Source organism: Dermacentor variabilis, chromosome 7 (assembly GCF_050947875.1).
Source record: "Dermacentor variabilis isolate Ectoservices chromosome 7, ASM5094787v1, whole genome shotgun sequence".
Classification (NCBI taxonomy): Eukaryota; Metazoa; Arthropoda; class Arachnida; order Ixodida; family Ixodidae; genus Dermacentor; species Dermacentor variabilis.
In genome coordinates, this window is record NC_134574.1 from 86,523,149 (window position 1) to 86,548,054 (window position 24,906).

At 50.3% G+C, this 24,906-nt stretch overlaps 1 protein-coding gene across 1 annotated transcript in view; it reads left to right on the top strand.

Annotated features, from left to right (window-relative positions):
* The window catches only part of LOC142587599 (uncharacterized), a 37,636-nt gene extending 13,282 nt beyond the window's left edge, over nucleotides 1-24,354 (top strand). Inside the window, exons 5-9 of the mRNA XM_075698729.1 lie at nucleotides 6,869-7,084; nucleotides 7,418-7,711; nucleotides 17,558-17,779; nucleotides 22,213-22,442; nucleotides 23,237-24,354. Coding sequence (XP_075554844.1) covers nucleotides 6,869-7,084; nucleotides 7,418-7,711; nucleotides 17,558-17,779; nucleotides 22,213-22,442; nucleotides 23,237-23,660 — 1,386 coding nt within the window. The 3' untranslated portion in view covers nucleotides 23,661-24,354. The remainder of the gene's footprint in view (nucleotides 1-6,868; nucleotides 7,085-7,417; nucleotides 7,712-17,557; nucleotides 17,780-22,212; nucleotides 22,443-23,236) is intronic.
* Nucleotides 24,355-24,906: the final 552 nt, after the last annotated feature.

Sequence of the window (24,906 nt, forward strand, 5' to 3'; positions counted from 1 at the left end):
TGGTTTGTTGCAGCGAAGCTACTCACGGGCTACGAGGTACGCCGTAGTGGAGGGCCTTGGGATGATTTGACCACGTAGGTTTCAAGCTTAGGTCGGCAAGCTCCCGGATGAGTCGACTCACTCAGACTCGCTCATACTAAGCACGATCCATGAGTCTGAGCATGAGGGAGCTCGGCCTAATAGAATTTCGGTGAGTATGAGTGAGGGCCCTAAGGATCCTTTTTTTTTGTTTTTGCGAATGAATCTCAATGAGTGCCGTCCATTCTGCCGACCTAAACATTATATTGCGCTTATTATCCAAGTACTGAGGCTCTTTCTTTAGTTCTTTTCTTTTTCTTTTTGCATCGAAGCGACTAGAAGCGCTCAAAATCATTTATGACAGTTTTGCGGTTTTTTGGAAAAGCTACAATACTCTCGAAGTTTCCATTTCAAGGAAATATGTAGAACGTTAGGGCAATATGCAAGCTAAGTTTGAAGTGTATCCTTCAGTTAAGGGATGTCGTGTACTTTCAGTACCCTACATCCTTAGAGAGGCCCACACTTCCTGCAAACATACAATCTCCGCCGTTGGTGGTCCTTTCAGGATGGAGGCGAAATGCGAAAACACCCGCAGGAAATTGAGGAAGCATTTAAGCGTTTCCTACAAACGCATATATATATATATATATATATATATATATATATATATATATATATATATATATATATATATATATATATATATACATTGCGACGAGGTTTATTGTCGGTGAAAACGTTGCTGGAACGCTATAGGCAGAGGAAGGCACTGCAAGGGCTGTTCGTAGCACCGGAGTCACTCGCGATCACGGCACGGTCCTTCGTCCTTCCTCTTCACTCGGCCCATACACAGGGGCGCGTCTGCTTCATTACAATGCCTCGGGAGCGAAGCGTAGCCATCCTGGCAACTCAGGGTGTAGAGATGATGAGCTAATAGAGATAATACGGTAATACGGAGGTAATACGGTTTCAGGCGGCTGAGATGTGCTGTCTCTCGCCCACGGCGACGCAGGTCTGGAGACATTGTGAGCGGCTCGACGATGTAGCTGACCGGTGAAGTGCCATAGATGATACGGTACGGACCATAATAACGCGCCAGGAGCTTGGATAAAGGTCAGGAATGTGGGCTGGTATCCAAAGCCACACAAGCGAATCAGGAGCAGAGTTGTGCTGTGGTTGATGAGCATGGTCAGGTCGTGTCTTTTGACGTTGTTGAGTCTCGCTAGTCAGGGCACGTGCCAGCTGACAGCAATCTTCAGCAAATTTGGCGACTTCGGAAAGCGGAGTATACTCTGTAGCGTCAGGTTGGTACGGCAGTGTGGCGTCCAAAGGGCATGAAGGCTCACGGCCATACACAAGGAAAAAGGGGGAAAAGCCGGTGGTCGCTTGCGTCGCGGTGTGGTACGCGAACGTAACAAAGGGGAGTACGGTGTCCCAGTTAGAGTGGTCGAGCGAAATATAGGTATTCTCACATAAGCGATGAGTCGCCAAGTGTGCGACTGAACCGCTCGGTCAGACCGTTGGTTTGGGGGCGGTACGTGGTCGAATTTCAGTGAGTTATCCTGCACTAAGCGAAGAGAGCTTGGATGCCCTCCGACAGGAAGACACGGCCCCTATCACTCAGTAGTTCTCGGGGAGCACCTTGGCGAAGAACAAAATTGCGAAGGATGAAAAAACAAATGTCACGGGCGGTCGCTGCTGGCAGAGCTGCAGTCTCAGCGTAGCGAGTAAGGTGATATACGCCGACAATAATCCACCGATTTCCACACTCGCTGAATGGAAGCGGGCCGTAGAGGTCGATGCCGACGCGGTCGAACGGACGAGACGGGCATGGTAGCGGCTGCAACAGTCCTGCTAAACGTTGGGTATGTGTCTTGCCTTGTTGGCATCTAGTACAAGACTGAATGCACTTTTGCACAAAGTTGTACATGTCTCGCCAATAATAGCGCTGACTCAACCTTGTGCAAGTTTTGAGGACGCCGGCTTGAGCGCTTCGGGGATCAGCGTAAAAACGCTGATCCCCGAAGGAGGCCTTTCCGACCTTCGGGCATATAGTTGCGGCGATATTGAATGTTGTCCCGCACGGAAACGTGGGTTGCTTGGCGACGTAGTGCTCGCGTCGAAGGGACATCAGACGGAGCGGCGAGGTAGTCAAGTAACATTACAAGTGTTGGGCCCTCGCGTGGCTCTGTGAGCATGTCAGTGATGGTCAACGGTGACAGGGTGGACGAGTAAGCTGACAAAGACGCCAAATGAGGCGTCAGTGGGGAGCGGGAGAGCGCATCAGCGTCGGAGTGCTTGCGACAGGAACGGTACATGACGCGGATGTCGTACTCTTGCAAGTGAAGCGCCCGACGTCCCAAGTGTCCCGATGTGTCTTTCAATGAAGAAAGCCAACAAAGGGCATGGTGGTCAGTAACTACGGCGAAACAACGGCCGTAAAGGTGGCGAAACTTGCTTAGTGCCCAGAGGATCGCTAGGTACTCCTTTTCTGTGACTGAGTAATTTAATTCTGCTTTCTTTAGAGTACGGCTCACATAAGCGATGATGCATTCATCATAGCCAGCTTTCCGTTCCGCTAAGACCGCAACCAAGGCCAACTCCGCTTATGAACTTCCGTGGGACCAGCAGGGTCGTAGTGACGAAGAATCGATGGTGAGGTCGACAAGTGGCGCAACTGCTGAAATGCTGCATCACATTCAGGTGACCACGTTGCTATGCCGTTGCTGGCGAAAGGAATACTTGTCAATGGCACAATGATGGATGCGAAATTGCGTCCGAAGCGACGAAAATACGAACATAAGCCAATAAAACTCCTGAGAGTTTTGATAGACGTGGACGTTGGGAAGCCTTCAACGGCGCGAAGCTTGTCTGGGTCCGGGAGGACGCCGTCTTTTTAGATAACGTGACACAAGATGGTTAGCTTGCTTGCAGCAAAACGGCGCTTTTTGAGGTGAAGCTGTAGGCTGGCAGATGCGAGACATTCTCCATGGCGGTGTCAATTACCCACTGAAGGTGATGAGTCTGAGACGGAGGCGATGGCGTCAACGTAACAACGGAGCGAGTCGGTAGGAGCATCGAGATCGTAAACGTAGTCGACTGCCTTTAAGTACTCTAGGGTCTCTCCACGTAGTAGGGTGGTCGAGTATTGATAGTTGTTGGCGACCAGCATCACGGTTGACCCAGATGTTATAGTGAGCGCTGCAAACGGACGAACAATGCCCTTGCGCTGAGCAAACACATCGGACGGTGTGAACACTACAGTGGCGTCAGATGCATCCGCAGACGACAGGACAACAGCCATCGATGACTCAGGGGTTATGATTGTGTCGGCATCAACAGCGGGTTTGTTGGCATTAACAGCGGGTTTGTTGGCAAAGGGAGGAGAGCCGGTCAGCAGGGATTCACACAGTGGTAAAAGCGACACTTCTGCACGCGAACAGTCAATGGCAGCATGATGACGTGACAGGAAGTCCCACCCAAAGGTGGCGTCATGAGAGCACGATGGTAGCACGAAACACTCGATTGTGTACAGATTGTCGTTGATGACGGCACGGGACGTGCGTACAGCTGAATGGTGAATTCGCTGCGCGCTAGCAGTGGCGAGCACCAGGCCAGAGGGAGTTTTAATCACTTTTCGTAGTTTGCGACAAAGGTTCATGTGAATGACGCAAACCGCTGCTCCGGTATCGATTAGTGCCACTGCGGGTACTCCCTCCACAAAAACGGTAATAATATTTTGGGGCGAAGATTGAGGTCTTGAGAACGTCGATGTATTTGCAGTTCTTGCCTCAGGAAATGTACCAGTCAGTTTCCCTCTTCAGTGGGAGCTCGACGACGCAGGGGAGAAATCGAACGCAGACGCGGGGAAGGGGAACGCCAAGTTTCTGACCGGCGATCAGTGACAAGACGTCGCGGTGAAAATGAAGGCGTGGCGGCCTAGTGGTGCGTGGCTGGGCGCTTCAAAGGTGGTGCGCGTAGTTGGCATGCGGTGGCGACAGAAGCGCCCCACATGGCCAGCAATGCCGCAGTTGAAGCTGGTCATGAGTGCGCCACGTCTCGGTGGGACGAAAAAACTGTGGTGACGGTCGGGTAACTGGAAATGAACCCGGATGCATGGCCGATGAAAAGGAAGCTGCGGGCGCAGGTGGCCGTGCAACCGCGGCTGCGTAACTGAGCGGCAGCGACGTAGGGTGAGTGGTAAATTCGGTATAGGACAGCGGCACACTCATGGGATTGGGTGGGGGGTAGGGGGGGCGTGTAGCAGCTGCAGGAAGCGCGTCAGATATCTGAGTCCGGATGGTTTGCTGCAGCGTTGGGGGCAAAGCTGCCGTAGGTGCGTCGCTGTGAGGCAGCAGCGAGAGCTGCCTGGCCACCTCTTCATGAATAAAATCTTTGATATGCTGCAAGAGGGTCGAGTTGGTCAGGTAGGTAGAAACCGCGATGCTCGAGACGGAATCGGCGTGCTGAATGTTCTTGCGGGCGATGTAATTTGGCGGTGCAGCTCGCCAAAGCTCTGGCAGAGGTTAATAAGGACGGATGCACTCGCTGGGCTTTAGACCAGCAACATCTGGAATGCGCTGCTTTTGATACCCTTGAGGATATGCTTGATCTTGTCATCCTCTGACATGCTGGAATTTGCCTGCTTGCACAAATCGAGAACATCCTCGATGTAGCTGGGGAATGTCTCGCCAGGCTGCTGTGCGCGCTGGCGTAGATGCTGTTCAGCGCGTAGCTTGCGCACAGCTTGGCGATCAAATACTTCGGCAAAAAGAGTCTTAAACGCTGACCAGCTTGTAAAGTCGGATTCATGGTTGAAGAACCAAAGTTTGGCTACGTCGGCGAGATAGAAAGGCACGTGGGTCAGCGTAGGCTGGTCGTTCCATTTGTTATGGGAACTTACACGCTCGTACGATGACAGCCAGTCCTCCACATCGTGTTCGGCGGTCCCGCTGAAAATGGGTGGGTCGCATTGACGAGGGACGCCGGCGCAGACGCCAGTGGCCGCCGGTGATGCAAGCAACGAGGTGGCGGGATCAGGCATAGTGCAGGGCCATCTTGTAGGCAGGGTTCGAGTGCGGAGCTCCAGGACGAGGCGAAGGATCTCAGCAACCTCCACCAAATGCGACGAGGTTTATTGTCGTTGACGACGTTGCTGGAACGCTAAGCATAGGAAGGTACTGTGAGGGCTGTCCGTACCACGGGGCTCACTCGCGATCACAGCGCAGTCCTTCGTCTTCCTCTTCAGTCGGCACAGACACAGGAGCGGTCTGCTTCATTACAATATATATGCGTTTATACGAAACGCTTAAAATGTTTCCCAATTTTCGGGAAAGGACCAAAGGCGACAGAGATTGTATATCTGCAGGAAGTGTCTACTGAAAGTTTGAGGTGTAAAGCTGATTATGTGCTTTCAAAATAATTATTGAATCCTCCTCTTCCTTCAATTTTTATTATTTATACGAAGCATGTATTTGCTTTTCCATGGTCTCCTGGGTGATCTATGTGATGTCGGAAGCATCTTGTGACTAACTACAAATGTTTACTTTGTCTAGGGTAATTATAGTGTTTGCAGAAAGGTATTTATTCAAGCATATATATATATATATATATATATATCCGCCGCTCCGCTGTGGCTTAGCGGGGCCACTCGGAGCGGAGCGTACCGTAAGAACGCTCAACTGAAACACTCTAATCAAGCGAATAGCTTTCTCTAAGCGTTCGGCTGCTCGCTTGTATGGACGATCGTCGTCGATCATATCTGCACAATTTTTCTTTCCGTTTCGCAACTTGAAGTTATTCCTCGCACTCTAACATACCGGTGATCAACAATGGTTATTTATACAAGGAATGGCGTCGTAGCCAACGTTTCGATCGCAGGACCTACATGGTCAGGGCAGCAACTAGGGTTCGTATTATGTGCGAAGTTTTGCGGTAACCCGGGTCAGACTCAAGCATTGCCACTTGCGGGGACGTAAAGGAGCGATTCATAGTAAGAGGAAGCTTTAGCTCGGGTGCTCCTATCTAAATACACGTAAGCGAAGAATTCTTTTTTCTCGGCAACCACTGCACCAAACTTGACGAGTTTTGTTGCATTTAAAAGAAAAAAAATAAGGACTAGTGACTTTCGTTTCGAATTCTTTATTTAGGTCGTCAATTTTTATTAAGAATTGTCAAAAATCTAAAATTTTCTAAAGACGAATCTACCAAGTTTACAACTCCGTAACTCAGCAACGGAAAATGATAGTACCATACCGTGAATTGCATCTAATAGTACATCTAAAGCGGACAAAATTGATGTCACACACGAATCTAAAAAAAAAAAAAATTTGTGATATGGAAATACAGCTTTTGCAGAACCTTTGTAAACAACGTAACAAATTCACGTAAGGTATAAAATGACATATAGAATTTGTCCGCTTCCAATGATCTAATGGATGCCATTTACAGAACCGCAATATCTGTTCTTGATGCAGAGCTATGAATTTGTAAACTTCGGGCTTCTATATTTTTATTTCAAACTTTCAAATTTTTGAAAATCTTTCTGACCAAATTCAGACCCGAAATCGACATTCCGCTTCCCACAGCCACTGGAACTCAAATTTTTCTCTCAAATGCAACAAATTTCATTAAAATCGGCCCTGTGGTTATCTCCGAAAAACGTTTTTGCGTTTTACATGTATTTGAAAGGCCGCGTCGGAGTTGGGCCCGAGCTAAAGCTTCCTCTTAAAGAACGTCTAGGGCGAGAACATTCGAGCGAGATGGAGTATTGCATCGGATCGCGTGGCGGCGTTCCGCAACGCCATTTAACGCAGGCATGAGTGTCCCGTGAACCACGCTTTCCTCGCAGGTGACAATCAGCCCGTCGAAGTACACGGCCGAAGTCCTGCAACGTCGCGGGAGAGTCAACTTGACTGCATACGAGGACTTCTTCAATGTAGCCGTTAAACACTTCTCCAAGGCCGGGAGGTATGACAATACTAATACGTCCGCTGTCAACTTCAGTACCATGTACAACTTGGAAAACAACTACGAAGTTTACTACCTCAAGAAATCCGAGGAAGAGGTAAACCTTATTCGTCCTTCCATTTAATTTTTTTGTCTGCTCATTCGGTGCAGGCTCCTTCCGTCCGTCCGTCCGAACGCCCGGCCCTCCGTTTCACCTAACCGGCCTTGCCTTTACCTAGTCTTGCCTCGCTTTTACCTTGTGTGCCTGTGCGTCTGACTTCACGTGTCGTGACATCGATCTCTATGAAGCGTTTTCTTTTTTTTTTCTGCTCAGATAGTTGCACGACAATAAGTACTCTCGTTTAGCCTCTACTTTCGGCCACGCCATAGATTTCAGAAAGCCTCCTGTCACGGTTGTACGCGACCCACACGAGAACTGTGCTGCACGCAGGTAGTCTTCGACGAGAACCTCGAGTGGGTGCAGAAGTTGACCATCGTTCTGAAGGCCGAACTGATGCAGTCAATGCCTGACCGCGTGTATCCGCAGAGCCGGCTGAGAATCGCCACCGGCCACGAGGAGTTCATCAACTGGCTCGTCGACCAGGTCCTCGACCCCATGTCCCACGTCGAGCTCGTGCTCGGTTGGCACGTGGTGATGCACGTGGCGGCGCTCACGAACCGCGAGCTCGCGGTTCACTTTCACAGTCTCGTCACGGGCACCGGAGACCCCGTTTGGGAGCACAAGGTGTGCGCGCGCAGAGAGGCTTACCGTTACGCCTATTTTCGCTCACGAAAAAAAAAAATTGGCCGAAGATTACGCTTCTTGATAATGCGATCTTTGAGCGCAGCTGCTGCCTTATTTCTACAACAGGCAATCGCATGCAGAACACGCAGTGCCGAACGGAGGCGGTTCTGCGTTTCGGATTGGGTAGCACACACCGCGATCCGCCGCTGTGGAGCCGGTGCTCCGGCGACGCGCCATCGCGTCATCTTATATTGGGTCACCGCCGGGGAGAGGGGGGAAGGTGAGATTTGCAATTATTATTTAATATTTCTTCTGAAGTGAAATGAGGAAACGGGTGGAGAACAGGGGTATTGAGTAGAGGTCACACACTCATTCACTCGCAGACAGGCCTCAATTTGGCCGCACAAAGTTGGGGTGGGAAGTAGAAGCAAGGGGACGAAACGCTATAACTGTATTTAGAGTCACCGCAACGGCACTGCGCCAGATGTAAGAGGAGGTATAAGGCAAGAGGGGAGGAGGGAGAAGGACAGCCATACGCAAGCACTGCTGGATTCGACAAATGCCACAGAGGAACGCGCCCCGCAAACGGGGAAGCGAGAGACACAGCCACGCGACGCGGTGACGGAGTAGCGGAAAGCCGCGGATCACGCGCAAGGCGGCAAGGAGCGCCCGCCACCGCGGCGGTGCCGCGACAGCGGGAGAAGGGACGGCGAGGGCGGAGTTGACGGTAGCGGCGAGAGTCGCCGCAACGGCGCTGCGCGAAGGAAGAGGGCGAGAGGATAGGCGAGAACACGTGATCTGGCTTCGGAGGAGGTTGGACAACTTACCTCAAGGAAGCCCATGCTGCCCCCGCCAGAGAGATCAAGACCACTACGGAAGCACCAGCAGTACACGGCCATATCGCCCACCTCTTGGAGGCCCACAGAAGCCTCACCAAACGCTGGAAGCGGCAGCGGCGTAATCGCAAACTTAGACGCCGAATAGCCCTGTTGGCAAACGAAGCTAACGCCTATGCAAAGTAGCTGAATAATCAAAATTGGCGCAGCTTCTGCGACTCTCTCAGAGGCACCCTCAGCACCAAGAAGACCTGGGCCATTCTTCAGTGCATGTTAGGCCCAACTAGCATGCGCACCGAGCCGTCTAACGTCATGCGACGACTCTTAGGAGAATACAAGGGCTCAGAAGAAGAACTACTCGAGCACCTAAAACGCACCCACACCGGCGCTGCCCAGACATCTTCACGCGTTATGAGAGAATACCAAGAACAGGATAACTCGAACTTGGACGCCCCCATCATTTTCTCAGAGCTCTGCGCAGCGGCACAAACCTTCAAGAAGAACACGGCTCCTGGACCCGACCAAATCACCAACGCAATGCTGCGCAACCTTAGTGATGTAGCCCTACAGCACTTAGTCGACTTCTTCAATGAAGAGGTCTGGCGACGGGACGGAAGACTACCGCGAGAATGGAAGGAGGCAGACATCGCACTCATTTATTTATTTATTTATTTATTTATTCCTCAAATGCCCCTGGAGAGGGGTTTTACATTAGGGGTGGACTGCTTCAAAGGAAAATGCGTTCGATAACAGTCCTGAACGCAGTCGCACTGAGTGGTCCGCCGCTTCTTCAGGCAGGTCATTCCAGTCTCTCGCTGTACGTGGAAAAAAACGAATGAAGATGGGATGATGTGCGCGCATGCGGGTGGTACACTGACTTTGAATGATTGGTCCGGGATGAATGGCGGTGAGCTGGCGATATGACGCTGTTACCAATCGGGGCATGATAAAACTTGTGATATAGAATGAGCCTGGACACTCGCTTCTAGTCTAGGAAGATTCGCATTAGATTTTAGTGCTGTGGCACTTGTATATGAAGAATAGTCATGGAAGATAAATCGGGCTACGTGGTTTTGGACAGATTCAAGCATGTTAGAAAGATTAGTATGATGAGGGTCCCAAATTGAGCATGCGTATTCAAGTTTGGGCCTTACCACAGATTTGTAGGCAAGATTTTTTTACCGGAGGAGGGGCAAATTTCAGATGTCGCCGGAGAAAGCCTAAGGTGCGGTTAGCCTCGTTAGTTATTTTAGCGATGTGAGAGGACCATGGAAGATCTTGCGTTAAGATAAGGCCCAAATATTTATAACAGGTCACAGATTATATTATTGAATTACCTAAGAGATATGAGGGCGCTACATAAGAATGCCGACAATTGAAAGAGATTAATGAGGTTTTATTTACATTTAATGACATGTCTTATATGTCTTACTTAACCATGTCTTACACCATTTTTCAACTGTTTGTAAGTCACGCTGCAGGACAGGGATATCTGAGCTATTGTTAATGGGTCGGTATTTGTTATTATTATTGTTAACAGTCGCCTATTTGCGGACAGTCGTCCGCAACTAGGCGTATGTTAGAAGATATGTCATTAGGAAGGTCATTAATGTAAATTAAAAAGAGGAGGGGGCCAAGAACAGAACCTTGAGGAACCCCAGAAAGCACAGGAGACAGAGGGGATGAAAAGTTATTTGCAAAAACGCAGTGCCGAACGGAGGGAAAGCCGCGCGAGCTCAACCATCTCAGGCCCATATCTCTCACGTCTTGCATGGGCAAGCTCTTTGAACGAGTAATTCTAACCCGACTCGAGCCCACATCGAACGAAACTCACTCTTCCCTGAATCCATGTTCCGTTTCCGCAGGGGAATCTGTGCACAGGACCTCTTTCCTCTATTAAGAGATGAGGTGCTCGATCCACCTTCGGGCAGTATGGACAGAATCCTGCTAGCACTCGATGTCCATAGGGCATTTGATAACATCTCACACACGACAATACTAGACGGACTACGAGATGTCGGGTGTGGAGAAAGAGTATTTCATTACGTTCAAGACTCCCTGAGCAGCCGCTCCGCGAAAATAGGACTGGGTTCAGCACGTTCTACTCTGTATCGCCTACCAGATAAGGGCACTCCTCAAGGATCCATATTGTCACCACTTCTCTTTAACATCGGCTTACGTAGACTGGCTCTGGACTTACAGAAGAACCGGGACCTTGGCTGTGTCATATATGTAGACGACATTACACTCTGGTCCTGAAAAGGGTCCTACGGAAACCGACAGGACACGCTTCAACAGGCCATCAACACCATTGAAAGCTATATGAGGCGAGCAGGCATGCGGTGCGCCCCAGCGAAATCGGAGTACATTCATATTAGACCTAGACATACCCAAGCGACCAGGGCTCCGGATACGCAGCTCACCTTGGTGGGAGAGCCCATCAAGAAGACACCCCACCTGCGCGTACTGGGAATGTGCATTCAAGAAACGGGCCAGCGTTAGCATAGCGCTCTCCAATCTCAGACGCACTGTTCGGAGCGTAAGCGGGCTTAGTAGCAGAGTTCCACGCAGCCGAGAAGGCATGACCGAAGCAGACACCATGCAACTTATAAACGCCTTCGTCATTAGTCGTCTAACGTACGCTCTGCCTTTCCAAACCACGCGGCGTAACGACATCGAACATGCGGATAAGCTCATAAGAATCGCCTGTAAAGCAGCACTCGGCCTGCCTGAAAGCACAAGCACGATCCGACTGAACAAATTGGGAATGATGAACACTTTCGAGGAATATGCAGCGGCCACCCTAATGGCGCAGCGTGAACGGCTAAACACGACACCTCAGGGACGCTCTGTTTTACAAATACTTCACTATCCACTGACATCACAATATTGCGGCGAAGAAACAATACTACTACCATCTGAAATCCGAGAGGGCATCCACGTGGCGCCAATCCCTCGTCACATACACCCAGTCCATCATGCAGCACGGAGACGCGCGCGGGCAGCCACCTTCGAAGCGATCCGGATACAGGCACCCTCAATACATTTGCAGCAGTCGTGACTAGTCAAGGACGAACAACCGCAGCAGCATCCACACAGACTCGTAGGACGCCGGCCGCCTCTTCCTTGGGGCGGGAGGGAGGGGGGAGGGAGGGCTTTACCGGGCTGCGTCTTCCGCATCCTAGGAACGGAACTCACCATGGATCATTGCGTGACCTGGTGCCCGGTGCACACAGGGATAGCGGTGAAAGAACGGGCTCGAGGCATGACAGGCCGAGCCGCTGGCCACACCGCCCAAGAGAACACCTCGACACCCAGTGCGCCAAGAGAAATCCTCGAATTACAACGGCTAAGTAGGCGAACCAAAGCCCTTCCTTACCCAGACCTAGACAGGAGGCAAGCACGGGACTGGCGCCGCCTGCAAACACTTTCCCACATTTATGCAGACTACACAAAATGTACCCAGACAAACACAGCAACAAATGCCCGCGGTCCGAAGGAACAACGACATTGGAACACATAACATTCTAGTTCGCGTTACGTCCGGCGGCTGCCACCTCGCCGCTGCTTGACAACACTCTACATAACTGGTCGTGGGAGGCGCGACTCGCGGAAGTGGAATTGGGAAGCCAACTGGCGACCCTTGACCAGGCCCGGCGAGCCGCTGTAACCAGTGGAGCCCTGGAAGAGGGGCTCCACCCACCATAACCAAACAACCTGTACTACAATAAGCATTTACTCTCTCTCTCTCTCTGGCTTCGGAGGAGCAGCGAAGAGAGCAAGGCTCGCGCCGTGCGCGAGAGATTGCGCCAGGAGCGCGCGTAGTTAGAGCAGCGCGCTGGCCCCTGCTACGGAGCTGGTTACGGCGAGGCACGACGGCGACGCGAAACGCGGAAACGGGTGCTAAAGAGCTGCGCTCTAAAAACCCGAACACCGAACGTTTAAGCGGCTGCGGCGTAAGGTCCCTGAATAAAACTAAAAGGTAGCGACATTCATCTTCACACTGCCTCTCCTTCTCTTGGCCTTCTCGTAGCTCGCTCTTTCTCTCGTAGCTCGCTCTCACAGTTTGGTCGTTCGCTCGGAAGCCGCCCATAGAGTTACACGAGGGGAGACATTAAAAATTGTTGTTGGGTGTTCGCGCGTGAATTTTTACCGAATTTAAGGCTTGATTATTGTGTGCTGTGCAAGGAGCGATGATGGAACGCTATGAAAGTGGCAGAAGCAGTTGTTTCTTGTGCTTTTTCGGCGCTTAACTGCGCGCTTGTGGCTTCACGTTGGCTGCCCGCTTACAGCTAGAAGGCTTTTGAGGCTAGTTTGGTGGACAAATTCGTTTAAGTGTCGAGCACTAGCACAAAAATCAGAATTCTTTGTCTCGCCAGTAATGTATATGTAATGTATACGATGTTTATATACATGCCAGAGCTTTGTTAGAGTGTTATGTCGTCCAAAGGGGTGCATTCTATTCGTAGGCAAAAACACTCACGGCTTGCACAGATCAACCCGCTTCGCGAGTTATTTATATTGCAACGATCAGGTCTATTTGGCTTTCTAAAGACACTTGCCCGGCGTGAAATGGCTCCGATGAGCTTGCGTGTGTGCAGCACTATGTAGCTGGACTCGTGCAGCATTATGCCGCACTATGTAGCTGCCGATTCAACAGCTCGGATGCGTTTGCGCTGCTCGAAGTGCCTACGTGTGTACGTGCTTGTACCCAATCGACTGCCGTGTGTTCAGCTTGTGCAGCTTCATAATTTAATCATCTTAGTCCCACGACGACCGAACGCAAGGCGCTTGATATTTTCGCCTGATTAACGCGAGCGTCATGTGGAAACGTGCGCGACCAACGCGGAGCATCTCAGCTATTCTAGCCGTTTCGTCATGACGCTGGTATCTCTTTATGCAGTGAAACTGGTCCTACGCTTTTATGACAAACTGGTGCCGTTGGCTCTCAAGCGCAAACATCACAGTCGAACCTGTGCTACATTTGTGAAGAAAGCGTATGCAAGGGCAAAAGTTACGCATGGAAATGGTTTACATCAATCAGCACTTTCCCCTTTGCGCAGTTCCAAGTCAATATGAGCCAACAAACTCGTGCAGCACTTTATCCTGCCGAGATGGCGAAGCGGAGAAAGCCTACTCACTATTGTCAAAATCATTTGCACAGGTAGGGAACAGCTTGTTCTCCCGCAATACATTTGCAGCGCTTAACGAAAGCATGGACTTACAAAGCTATGCACTCTCAGTACTACAACAATAACACGTGTGACGTTTCTAGCACAATGTATGAGAGAACGCAGCCTACGTACTTCATAGCTTCATACACCCGTTGACGATAGCGTGATCAGGAAAACAAATCTGAACGAGCATCGAAATAGCACCCCTGCATAATAAGCTTACACATTCCTGACCTCCGTACCCGTAAAGAAAGACAAAAGCTCCGTTCCAATATGTTTGCACCACCAGTACTCTTAAGATCAATCCCTAACATAAAACAAAACAAAACCTGAGTTTTTCAATGACGCGGTTGGCCATGAAACTTAGCCAAAACATCCTAAATCCCTTGCGAAAGTGTCGCCGCGGAAACTCGACGGCCAACTATTATGGTGGCAAGTGCGCCGAGACCCGGAAAAGAAAGAGAGATAAGGGCGCGAAAAATACCACGTGAGTGCGCTCAACTAAATGGGAGACGCAGACCTTCTATCCTGCCTCCTCGCATGCCCATCGCAGTAGCAGCAGCGGCGAGATAAAAGCATGTCGCTGCCTTTTAGTTTTATTCAGGGAACTTGCAGCAGCAGACCGGGCATCGCCATTTTATGGCTCTTCATTCAACCCCAAAGCTTTAAGATTGTCCTTGAGTGAGAAGAGCAGGAACTCAGGGGCTCGATTTTAACGCGACAGCGTTGAGACCGCGTCGCAGAAAAGCCTGTGTCGGCGGCGTTGGTAGAGAGCGAAAAATCCCGGAAGGCCATTCATAAATAATAAACTTGAAGATGGGCTGGATGGGAATCGAACCAGGGTCTCCGGAGTGTGAGACGGAGACGCTACCACTCAGCCATGCGTTGGATGCGTCAAAGTGAGAGACAAGCGCCTCTAGTGAATGCGGTGTTGCCTTAGAAACGTTCCGTAGAAAGGTATACTGCGGTGTATATCGGTCATTATGAGCACGCAAATTACAGAAGTCGCAGTTAAACGAGTAGCGAAGTACGTTTCCTCTACAATTCTTCTACGCTTGGCGCACGCGCAGAGCCATCTTACGGCAAACACAGAAGACCCCCTGCTCGCAACGTATGGCGCTGCCCCGACAGGTGGCGCGCCACTCGCCCGCTTCTCCCCTTCGTCTCGTTTGAGCGCATTGGGGCCGCGCGGGGACCGGTGCGAGGATTCCCCAACACGCTTGCGTTTAACAAGTTATCTCGCTCTCTCCCCTTATAACTTCCAGCATGCGTCACTCGAACCCTCGCGTTTAGGAGACGCGGCTCCTCTTTCCGCTCACAGCACGATTCCTAGGGGCAGCGTCCGATGCGGGACGCCTCTGACTTGATCGCTGCGCCGTAGCGCGTCTGGTGGGAAAGCGTACCCTGCGATGTGTGCCGGGCTGCGAGTGACCGAGATGCTCAGTGCGTGTGAACGCTAAAGGAACAGGGAAGCAAAAACGTTGTAGTGCGCACAACACAGTGCGGTAATGTAGATTGTGAGAAGCACTTGTTAGAACAAATAATTAGAAAAAAGTTGTGCTGTGGACTTAGAAGTGTTGTATATGAAAACTATGTCTTTGTGTGACTCAAGAGCATGCCGAGCGAATGAGTGGGCGGTGCGAACGGGGTGCGATAACGCTATCGCGTTCCACCCTTGAAGGCGAAATTCAAGCGTCCGCTAATGTTATATAATCGCTTTGTTCCTGCAAGATAAAAAAAGGTGCGGCTTGCCACGTCAGGTGGACTTATATTCTATAGTAGGATACAACTTAAAGAAAGAGCAGTTGACAACCAAGGCGCACGGACAGCGGGGTTCTATTACTCCACTAGCCAATCACAGAAGGAAACCAAGTCGTCGTCATGCGACGTTTTTTAAATGGCGTCGTACTTCAAACCTCCGGACCGTCTGCTGTTTGTGAAGAGCTTTTTATCGGTGGAAGCGATGCGGTGGGCAACAGACTCGGACAATGTGTATGGAGTCTGAGCATTTCACTCTTCAATTGAAAAGTCCACGGCACAGTTCATTTCATTACTGAGTTCGTTTTACTCATGAAACTTCAATGCCAAGTGAAGTGAAACTTGACAGTAAATAGTTGCGGCGAAGCAAACGTTTTATTTCAGTTCAATAAAGAATTAGCCTTCACCGTTCTACTACAATAGACGAGTGAAAACGTATAAAATTAGGCGCATATAATTTTATTTTTGTGATTACCGCCTCATTTAGATAACAGGGAAAGTTTGAAGTACGAACTATTTTCAGCCTCGCGGAGGAACAGTGGCTGGCGGTTATGAGGGTGTGGGCGGAGCTTCACTGCAGAGATAAGTTGTAACCGGGCCGCAATGGGAACGAATGTCTCAGCCGTAGTTGCATTCTCGGTCACTTGGGGGGGCCGAACGGTGCTAGCTCTCGGACAAGATGCGTCGGTTTCCACGGTCGACGGCGTTCGACGCACGTTCCTCACGCATTTTCTATGCCGATCCCAGACAAGTCCCCGATCGCTAGCGCCGCGGCGTGTGACAGCGTTTTCGATGCACGCGGCAGGCCGCACCTTCTTTGTTTTAGACAGTTTTAGTTACACGTACGTAGAGGCTTCACGTACGCAAACGTGAAAAGCCTACGTACCTTACGTGCACTCCACCTGAAACGATTTTAGCTACACGTACGCGACGCACGCCAAGAGGTATTGTTCCTGTATATGTTCCGGTATATACAGGGACACTACCAAGAGGAAGAGAGACCCCGTAGCTCCATCTATCGGGAAGTGTGAACACGGCGGTAGCGCATTCAATCCTGTCACCGTGTTTCGATGCGAGCCGTCTGCGCGCGCGCGGCCCGCTATCGCTTGTTCGTGGTCTTGCGGAACTCCCGTGCGAAGCTGTCTACGTGCGCAAGAAACGCACGCAAAGAATTGAATCTCACGTACGTCCGCGAGACGCGCGCGCGCCCGCTACGTTCTACACATGCGCACTGCTCACACGTAGAAGCTCTACGTACGCAAAGCCTCTACGCACGTGTAACTAAAGCTGCCTTTTAACGCGATAGCGTTAAGGAGCTCGTGTCGCAGAAAAGCCGGTGTCGTCGGCGTTGACCGTGAGAGAAAAAGTGGCGGAAGGCAATTCGGAAATAAAAACAACTTGCAAGACAGGCTGGGTGGGAATCGAACCAGGGTCTCCGGAGTGCGAGACGGAGACGCTGCCTTTCAGCCATGAGTTCGATACTTCAAATGGGACAAAAGCGCCTCTAGTGAATGTGATGTTGCCTTAGAATCGAGCCGTAGAAAGTTATACTGCGGTCTATATCGGTAATTATGATCATGTAAATTACAGATGTCGCAGTTAAACGCGTAGCGAAGTACGTTTGCGCTACATTTCTTCTGCGCTTGGCGCGCACACAGAGCCATCTTGCGGCAAACACAGAAGACCCCCTCCCCGCAATGTACGGCGCTGCCCCGACAGGTGGCGTGCCACTCGCCCGCGCGACTCGGCTCGTCTTTCCGCTCACAGCGAGTTTCCTAGGTGCAGCGTCCGATGTGGAACGCCTCTGACGTACTCTGACGTGATCGCTGCGCCTTATGCGTCTGGTGGGAAAGCGTCCCCTGCGATGTGTGCCGGATTTCTGGCGAGGAGTCATGCGTCTGCGCGGTGCTCCCAAGCGAGATAGAGGACGATCCCCTCGAGGCGTCAGCCCCATGATCGCGTCCGCCTTTTTCTTTTTTCTTTTTTTCCAGCGGTCGTGCTCAATCTTGTGATCCGCGTACGCCCGTACAGTATCATTTGCTCTCAGGCGGCCGGCCGTACGCTGTTCCAACACGCAGAAACACTGTTTCGACCTGACCAAGAGGTACTTGGGCGTAGCGTCGATCCTGTACGTGAGCCAGCAGCGCTTCACCGACTCGGTGCGAGGCGACGTGGACAGCATGGCGCGCGACGTGCGTCGGACGTACTTCGGCACGCTCCAAGAGGCGACGTATGACTGGAACGACCTCAGGGTGCTGGTCGAGTTCTTCGACAGGGCGCTCTCCGGCGACATCCAGCAGGTAACCAAGGAAGTAACAGATAACGAAGCTCAATCCTTGCAAGTAAAACTGAAAGTCGGGGAACTGGCGCGAGTTCATATATTAAGACGGCACGAAGGGAGCACAAGGGCGAAGAGGAAAGAAGCGATGGGGACGAGCACTGAACTTGTGAGTCGGAGACACGGTGAACGTCTGTTACAAAGGCAACGCATGCCCACTTGGCCGCGCAAGAACACGAGATGGGGGGGGAGGGGGGTGACCACTAATATAATAATGCACAGCAAGCTCTGGCTATGGCGTGAGCCGTCTTATTTATTCCGAACCCACTCTCACTTAGCCGTCTTCATTGTGACTTCGTTGAGTTCGTTCGTCATCGCTCACGTAAGCAACTCTCTTAACACCTTTTTGCACTGCAGTTTGCACCAGGCGATACGGTCCAATGTGCATCTGCTTCGTACCTGAATGACATTTTGCTCCCAAGTATTAAATCGTTCAGCTGTATATATACGGGGTATCCGCGTGTTGTGGCGGCGGTCGAAATGTGTGTTCACATTTTCGCGGTATCGCTGGTGCGCTTCCGCAGTTTTCCTCTTATCGCACAATTGCAGGCGGTCAGCAATACCGAGCTGCGGATCAGCGGGGAGCTGAGGTGCCTTTCCAAATGCTGCGAAATACGGGTTGCAGCCCATGCTCGCAGTGTGCGACCGATAGTGATGAGCTATACAGCGACCTCCAAGCAGCACTTCCATCCGCCTTTAAAACTTGGATACACGGAAATAAACTGTGTAAAGTCACGTACGATTCTTTCAGCCACTCTGTTTCCTGCAGGATGGTAGCGCGCACAGCGTCGCAAAATAACTCGTTCCTTCGCCCACTCCTGCAGACGCTGGCTTGCAAATGCTGGTACATTGTCTGATATTACAACTTTAGTATTCTTAAACATCTCTCGGCTCAAAATGGCAATCGCACTATTTGCGTCTTCCATTTCCGGTCGTGCAGCCACTATTCTAGTGTACTGATCTATTGCCGCTAGGAGAGACCGCGTTTTTCTTACTCTTCCAGCCTTTTTCTTCAGCTCTGCAAAATCCGCCTGGACGACTTCAAACGGTTTGTCAGAACATTGAGGTAGGACCATCTCGTCTGTTCTCTGAAGGTACTTGGGTTTATGACCTTGACATTTATAGCAGGACTGGGCATATCGCTGGACGACTGCTTTAATGGCGATAAATTCACCAGAACCCGTCGTACCCGCCAGAGGCTGGGGAGTCATGATGAAGTTGCAAGATTCGAGGCACCATTGTTTCCGAGACTACGAACTTTATATCACGGAACTCCAGTTCTTCGGTGCCCTCCCACAGGAGAGTTGCGTGGTTATTCTCGTGACATGGGGTTACCGTAAGTCTTGAGGGTGCGCCTGCATCCTTGAGATATTCCCTAGGTCTGTGATGGGGACCACGAACACAAACTGCTGGAATTCACTTACCCACGTCGCGCCTAGGCTTTGCGAGGTTAAGGACGTAAGTAAAGGCTTAGTTATCGGGAAATAGCGTGAAGCTCCTGCAGTCCAGGTAAGATCTAAAATAGCGTACGGCCATTAGGACTGCCAAAGTTTCTTTCTCAGTAATTGTGTCATTGTGTCGGGCTTTCGAAAATGTATACGAACACTACCCTATAACCTTCTGTTGCCGGCTCCGTGGAGCTCCTGTATTCCTCCGGTAAAGCAGTGCACCTGTGCAGTAAGACGAAGCTTCGGTGTTCAGCTCGAAGGACAACTTGATGTCTGGAAGCATCAGAATAGGATCAGACGAAATGATCCTCACAAGGCTTTGACAAACAGAATCACACTCTGTTGGTCACCATAATGGGCATTCTTCTTGGTAATTTCTGTGAAGCTCGTTGTGTTCGTCACATAATCTCTAATGAATGACCGAAAATTCCCCGCAACGCCGAGAAATACCATCAAAGAGTGTAGACCATAAGGCTTCTGCATTTTCTATGATATTTCGACTGATTCCTGTTTTGTTGTCGTGGTTTGGCCATCGAACAATCTGGCTAGGAACACAACTTTACTATGGAAAAACTCACCTTTCTCTTCATTAATCTTGAGCTCTGCATCACTCAGTGCTTGAAGTACACTAGCGAGATGCTCCGATTGCTGCTCCTCACTGCGAAATTAAATTATTATATCCGTCGCTGTACACGGTACAAAACTGCCCAAGAAACGGTCGCAAGGCGTCGTTGACAATCCGCTGAAACCAAATGGGTGAGCTCTTCCATCCAAACGGGAGTCCATTATAGTCATAGATGTCGAACTGCGTTATGAAAGCTGAATATTTATTGTGGTCTTCTGAAAGAGGAACTTGCCAAAATCCTTTCTATAAACCAAACGCGAAAACACTCTGCAGCCACCCGTCTCGTCTATGATAGAGTCTATGATAGAGTCGTTCTTTAGCCACATTTTCTTGTCCTGCGACGTATTATAAGGCTTTTTTCTCGCCACTGTAGGATCGCTTAACTTAAATGGCACCTCAAAATTTGTAGCTCCCTTATGATATCCCTCCATGAATAGCAGTTCCGGGTAAAGCATCTTAACATCTTTACCTGATGATGGCTATTGCAGGCTCGTCGAAGACGAAGCTGAAGTGCTCGGACTGTGGCGCTTTTCTTCTGTGATTACTTCTCCAGGCCATTATATGTTAAGGCGAGGTACACTGATGGCTGATCGTCAAACGAGCAATTCATAGGGTACTCCGTCGAGTCTGGTTCTTGCACAACAACACTGCCACCTAGACGTGATATGAAGTTCGTAAACAGGGATAAGATGCCTCAGAAAGGCTGGCCAATGTTTCGATAGGAGGACCTATCTTCGTCAAAGGCGGCCTCGTCATCCTCGGCGTGTTAGTTTTAAAGGGTTAGTGCAGTGACGTCACGTGCGGGTGTTGTCGCTGGCGGCTGGTTTTAAAGAGAGGGACTACCAGAGGAAACAAGCGCTGTCGTCCGACGTCTGTGAGCTTCGTGGGAACGAAGCTCACAACGAAGTCCATTTATCGTGAACATCTCGCCTTCCGTCGTATCCATGTGCTTCTACAGGTCGTCCCTGTTGTACATTATGACCCTCAACAATACTGGAATTTACAGCTGTTATTCTTGCTCCACTGTCAACTATCGTGCTGCTTTCCTTTCCATCAATAAAAACAGATATGTACAAGCGGCTTGCATGCGACAAATAAATGGCTCCTCTTAGTGTCGTCAGGTGTAGGCTGAGGTCCTGTTTATTTAGTTTTTCTTGCTGTCGCATCATCTGACCCTTCATATTGGCTTGAGCCTCCCTGCTCAGTCAGAAAGGACACAGGAGTAGCAGTGGACTTCCAGCTTGCGAGCGGGCGTCTTTCATGAGCTAGTGTGGCAGTTGAACACCTTGCACCAGGCATCATGAGTTGCTGCTGTGACCTTGAGTCTTGTAGGTAGAGGTTTCGCATTCCCTGCAGTAGTTCGTCAACCGTTTTGGGCCCTATCACTTGTACAGTTGCTTATGAAGGTCCGGACTCAAACCATGAATGATAAGCGGAACCACGGACGTCTCAGGGAAACCTTAGTGAGCCAGCTGGAGTAACTTCCTTTTCTCGTAAAAGTAGCCGAGTGCAGATCCAGATCTGCACTTGAATGCGATAAATTTGTCCCATAATAATGTCTGGTTATCACCAAAATATCTGAGAAAACTTTCCTTCCACTCCGTCCATTGCTTGTTGCTGTGAACGTTGGCACGCAATTCCTACCAACTCTTGGCTATTCCTCATAAGAATAGTCGCATGTCATATTCATGGCATGTCATATTCATGGCATGTCATATTCATGGCATGTTAGCCAATATTCGGAGCTACTGGACTCTCTATCAAACATGTCTGGCTTCACATGTTCGAGGCTCGGTTTGTTTATTCCTCTTTCGGTCACGTTTACAAGCAGGCGCATTAATTCATTTTGCTGTCTCTTCCGTTCTTGTTGTAATTCAAGAACGTTAATGATCAGATTGACGTCACTGTCAGACGAAGCAACAATGGAAGGCTTCGTGCAGCTTCGAATTGGAGTCAAAGCAAAATTATCATAATATTGAAGTTTCATATTCAGCTTCACCGTTCCTTTCGCAATTGAACCGTATGAAGCAATGAATCGCAATTAGTATGAACCGCAATTAAACCGTTCTAGTGCTTATGAAGAAGACAAATGCGTCGGTGCTCATTGCTTCCGGAAGAGCTTGTTCCGCTTCATCTTCGTTAGCTAGCACAAGAGAGGGGTCCCGGTTTTTCTACAAGCTCACCTACGCTCGTACATCTGAAGCCATTCTTCGATAGCTCAGGAGGAACTCGCTTTCAAAGTGCACCCTATTTACCTATAACCCTGTATCAACCAGAACTCTTCGGTCCTTTTTCTTTCTTTCTTTCTTTGGTGGGGCGCAGATTCTCAGCAGCATGGGTGACATCGGCAACAACATCGTGGAGAACATGCGTTCCATGGCCGTGTCGACGTTCCGCACCGAAGAGTCGAAGCGGCGAGAGTTGATGGCCGAGCAGCTGGCCCGAACGCACGAGGAGCCGTTTCCGCAGCGGCCCGAGTACCCCGACGTGTCGGTGCTGCCGTCGGCGCTGATGTTTCCTTACTACGAAGCGAACGTGCCTGCGAGTATCAAGTACGTCGGCGCCGGTTGGCTTGCGATGGCTAGAGATACGGAGCGCACCTAGCGGACACGGTAACGCAGACGCACAGCGGCTCTATCCGAACTGACAAGGTCGGGCATGCTAAAGAGCACCATTACGTTAAAGGTGCCGAATTCATAACTACTATACGAATCCTCAGTAAAACACGTGTCAAGTGCAGCGCGGCTTCAGGCGTGAAACAGGATGCTATTCACGCCACCGAAAGCCCCTGCCACCAGACCGCTTCCTCGCGCTGGGCTGCGGACACGCCTGTCGCAAGCATGCAGGGCGCACGTTCTCCGACCCTATGTAGGAAGTTCGATGGATATATCCGTTGCGCGCCCGAGAGGATTCAGCAGACAACGTTTAACATGAGTGTGCCTATAATGTGTTCTAGAGTTCCAAATAGCCCTTAATTCTAAATACACGAGTAGATTTGACTGTAATGCGTGTACGTTCGGGCTAAGTGCATGTGCTCGCAGCCATACGCATGTGGAGCCAGTAAGCTATGTGATATTTTTTTTTTGCTCAGCAGAAATATCAGGTACACGAATTATTAACTGATTATGACAGTTTCATTTATGCATTTACTTCTGTAAGAGACAGCTCAGATTAATTTTTTGAAATCTGATGTTCTGGTGCCTTCGTCACACTAGCGCCAAAACCTCCAAATACGTCGTCATCGTCACGATCGTTGTCAGGTGCAGCGTGTAGCAGAACGAAATATCGACCAGTGTGCGCGACGGAGACGTCGCCTGACTTAGCCGCGGTGCACACGCCCTCACAGGTACGGCACCTTCGTCACCTCGCTGGCCAGGGCCACGGCCGTGCCCTACCTGACAATGGGCGCCCACGGCGGGTGGCCGCGCGCCTTCTCCAACTTCGACAACTGCGCTCGCAAAGACACCGCCACCACCACGAGGCTCGAAGACCTCATACGTGCCAGCGCCGTCGAGGCCAGCTCCATCCTCTACGCGGCCCACCGGAACGACCCCCAGTCGAAGGAGTCCGACCTGCTGCCCGGACTGGAGCAGCTCTCCCCGCCCAAGGCCTTCTACGTCGCCTTCTGCTACCTGCTGTGCACGGCCGACTTGAGCGACGTGCCCTGCAACGCCGCCCTCCAGTGGCACGAACCGTTCGCGAACGCCTTTGGCTGCCCGTCCAAAACCCATGCGGGGCCCCGGCGTCAGTGCCGCATGTTTCACCCGTAGCACGCGGTCCCCGTGATGGACGCATCTGGTGCGGCGACTAAGCGTGTAGGACACCGGGGAGCGTCTATATTGTGGATTCATTGTATAGCTCTTATTTATCGGTTACCTATTGTGTTCTTCGATACTTTTCAGTTCCTTTGCTTTGTAATTCCTTAGTGTTTTTTACGCGCCCTATACGTATATACATTCTGTGTCCAAGCGTTGTTAGGCTCACTTACGTGGAGTGTCATCTCGCTTTTTTTTTTCTTCAATTTGCGACTATTCTCAGGTGCTTACATATATAGCATAATTAATTGTTAATATATATGGACAATCATTCCAACGTCTGGAATGCTATTGTTAGGAACCCTTTTTGTCCCATAACGTTAGCTGTTCCTTGAATTTAACTTGCAATCCTGGACAACATTTTGTACCGAGGATCGCTCCAGTGAACGTGCTTTGTGCCCGTATAACACAAGTTTCGCAAGTAGCTGTTCTCATCGCTGCGCCGGAACGCGTTATCGCGAGGTTTTAGTTTCGACGACCATAAGCTGAAGATGTGCTAACCCTACCTAGTGGTCATAAAGGCAATTCGGGCGAAATTAGAATAGAGTACTGCTTTCTATTTGGAATGGTAAACACTCAACTGTTCCTGTGCTGCTTTCTTTCCTCCTTTTCCTTTTTCTATTTCACCTCTTAGATCATTTAATGCCTTTGCCTGTACTATGAATTAATAAATGACATCATTATTGAAAAAGCTGGCCCTTTGGCCTAATGTGCGGGTGGAATGTGGGGGGGGGGGGGAGAGCTAAGAGAACTGAGGTATTGGGAAAGGGCGGAAATGGTGCAGCAAACAGATCACGATTTTCAGTTCAGTCTGCGTGGCCGTCGCAGTATGAACAACAAACCAGAATCTCCAGCGAAGGCCACAAGGTAATCGTACACAGTACCGAGCCCGTCCGCTGGTTGGATCTAGCCTCGTAGTTCGGGAAAGTCGTCCAGTCGGATTCGGGAAGAGGCGCGTCGCAAATATCTATAGACCTAAACTATAAAAGATATTCTATTTTTAAGGGTGGAATACAGTACGATGCACCTGTCACGCTACCTTAATTGGGTAGTATTTTATGATGGGGCGAAACTCAAGGAAACTATGCTGCGCCCTTACAATAATGAACGGCCTACTAAAGGCTTGCTTCTACCGGTTGCGCCTATTAAACTTGCAGGGGTATTTTGTGTCGGCAGTGAATTAACTCTGGTAAAAGTACAC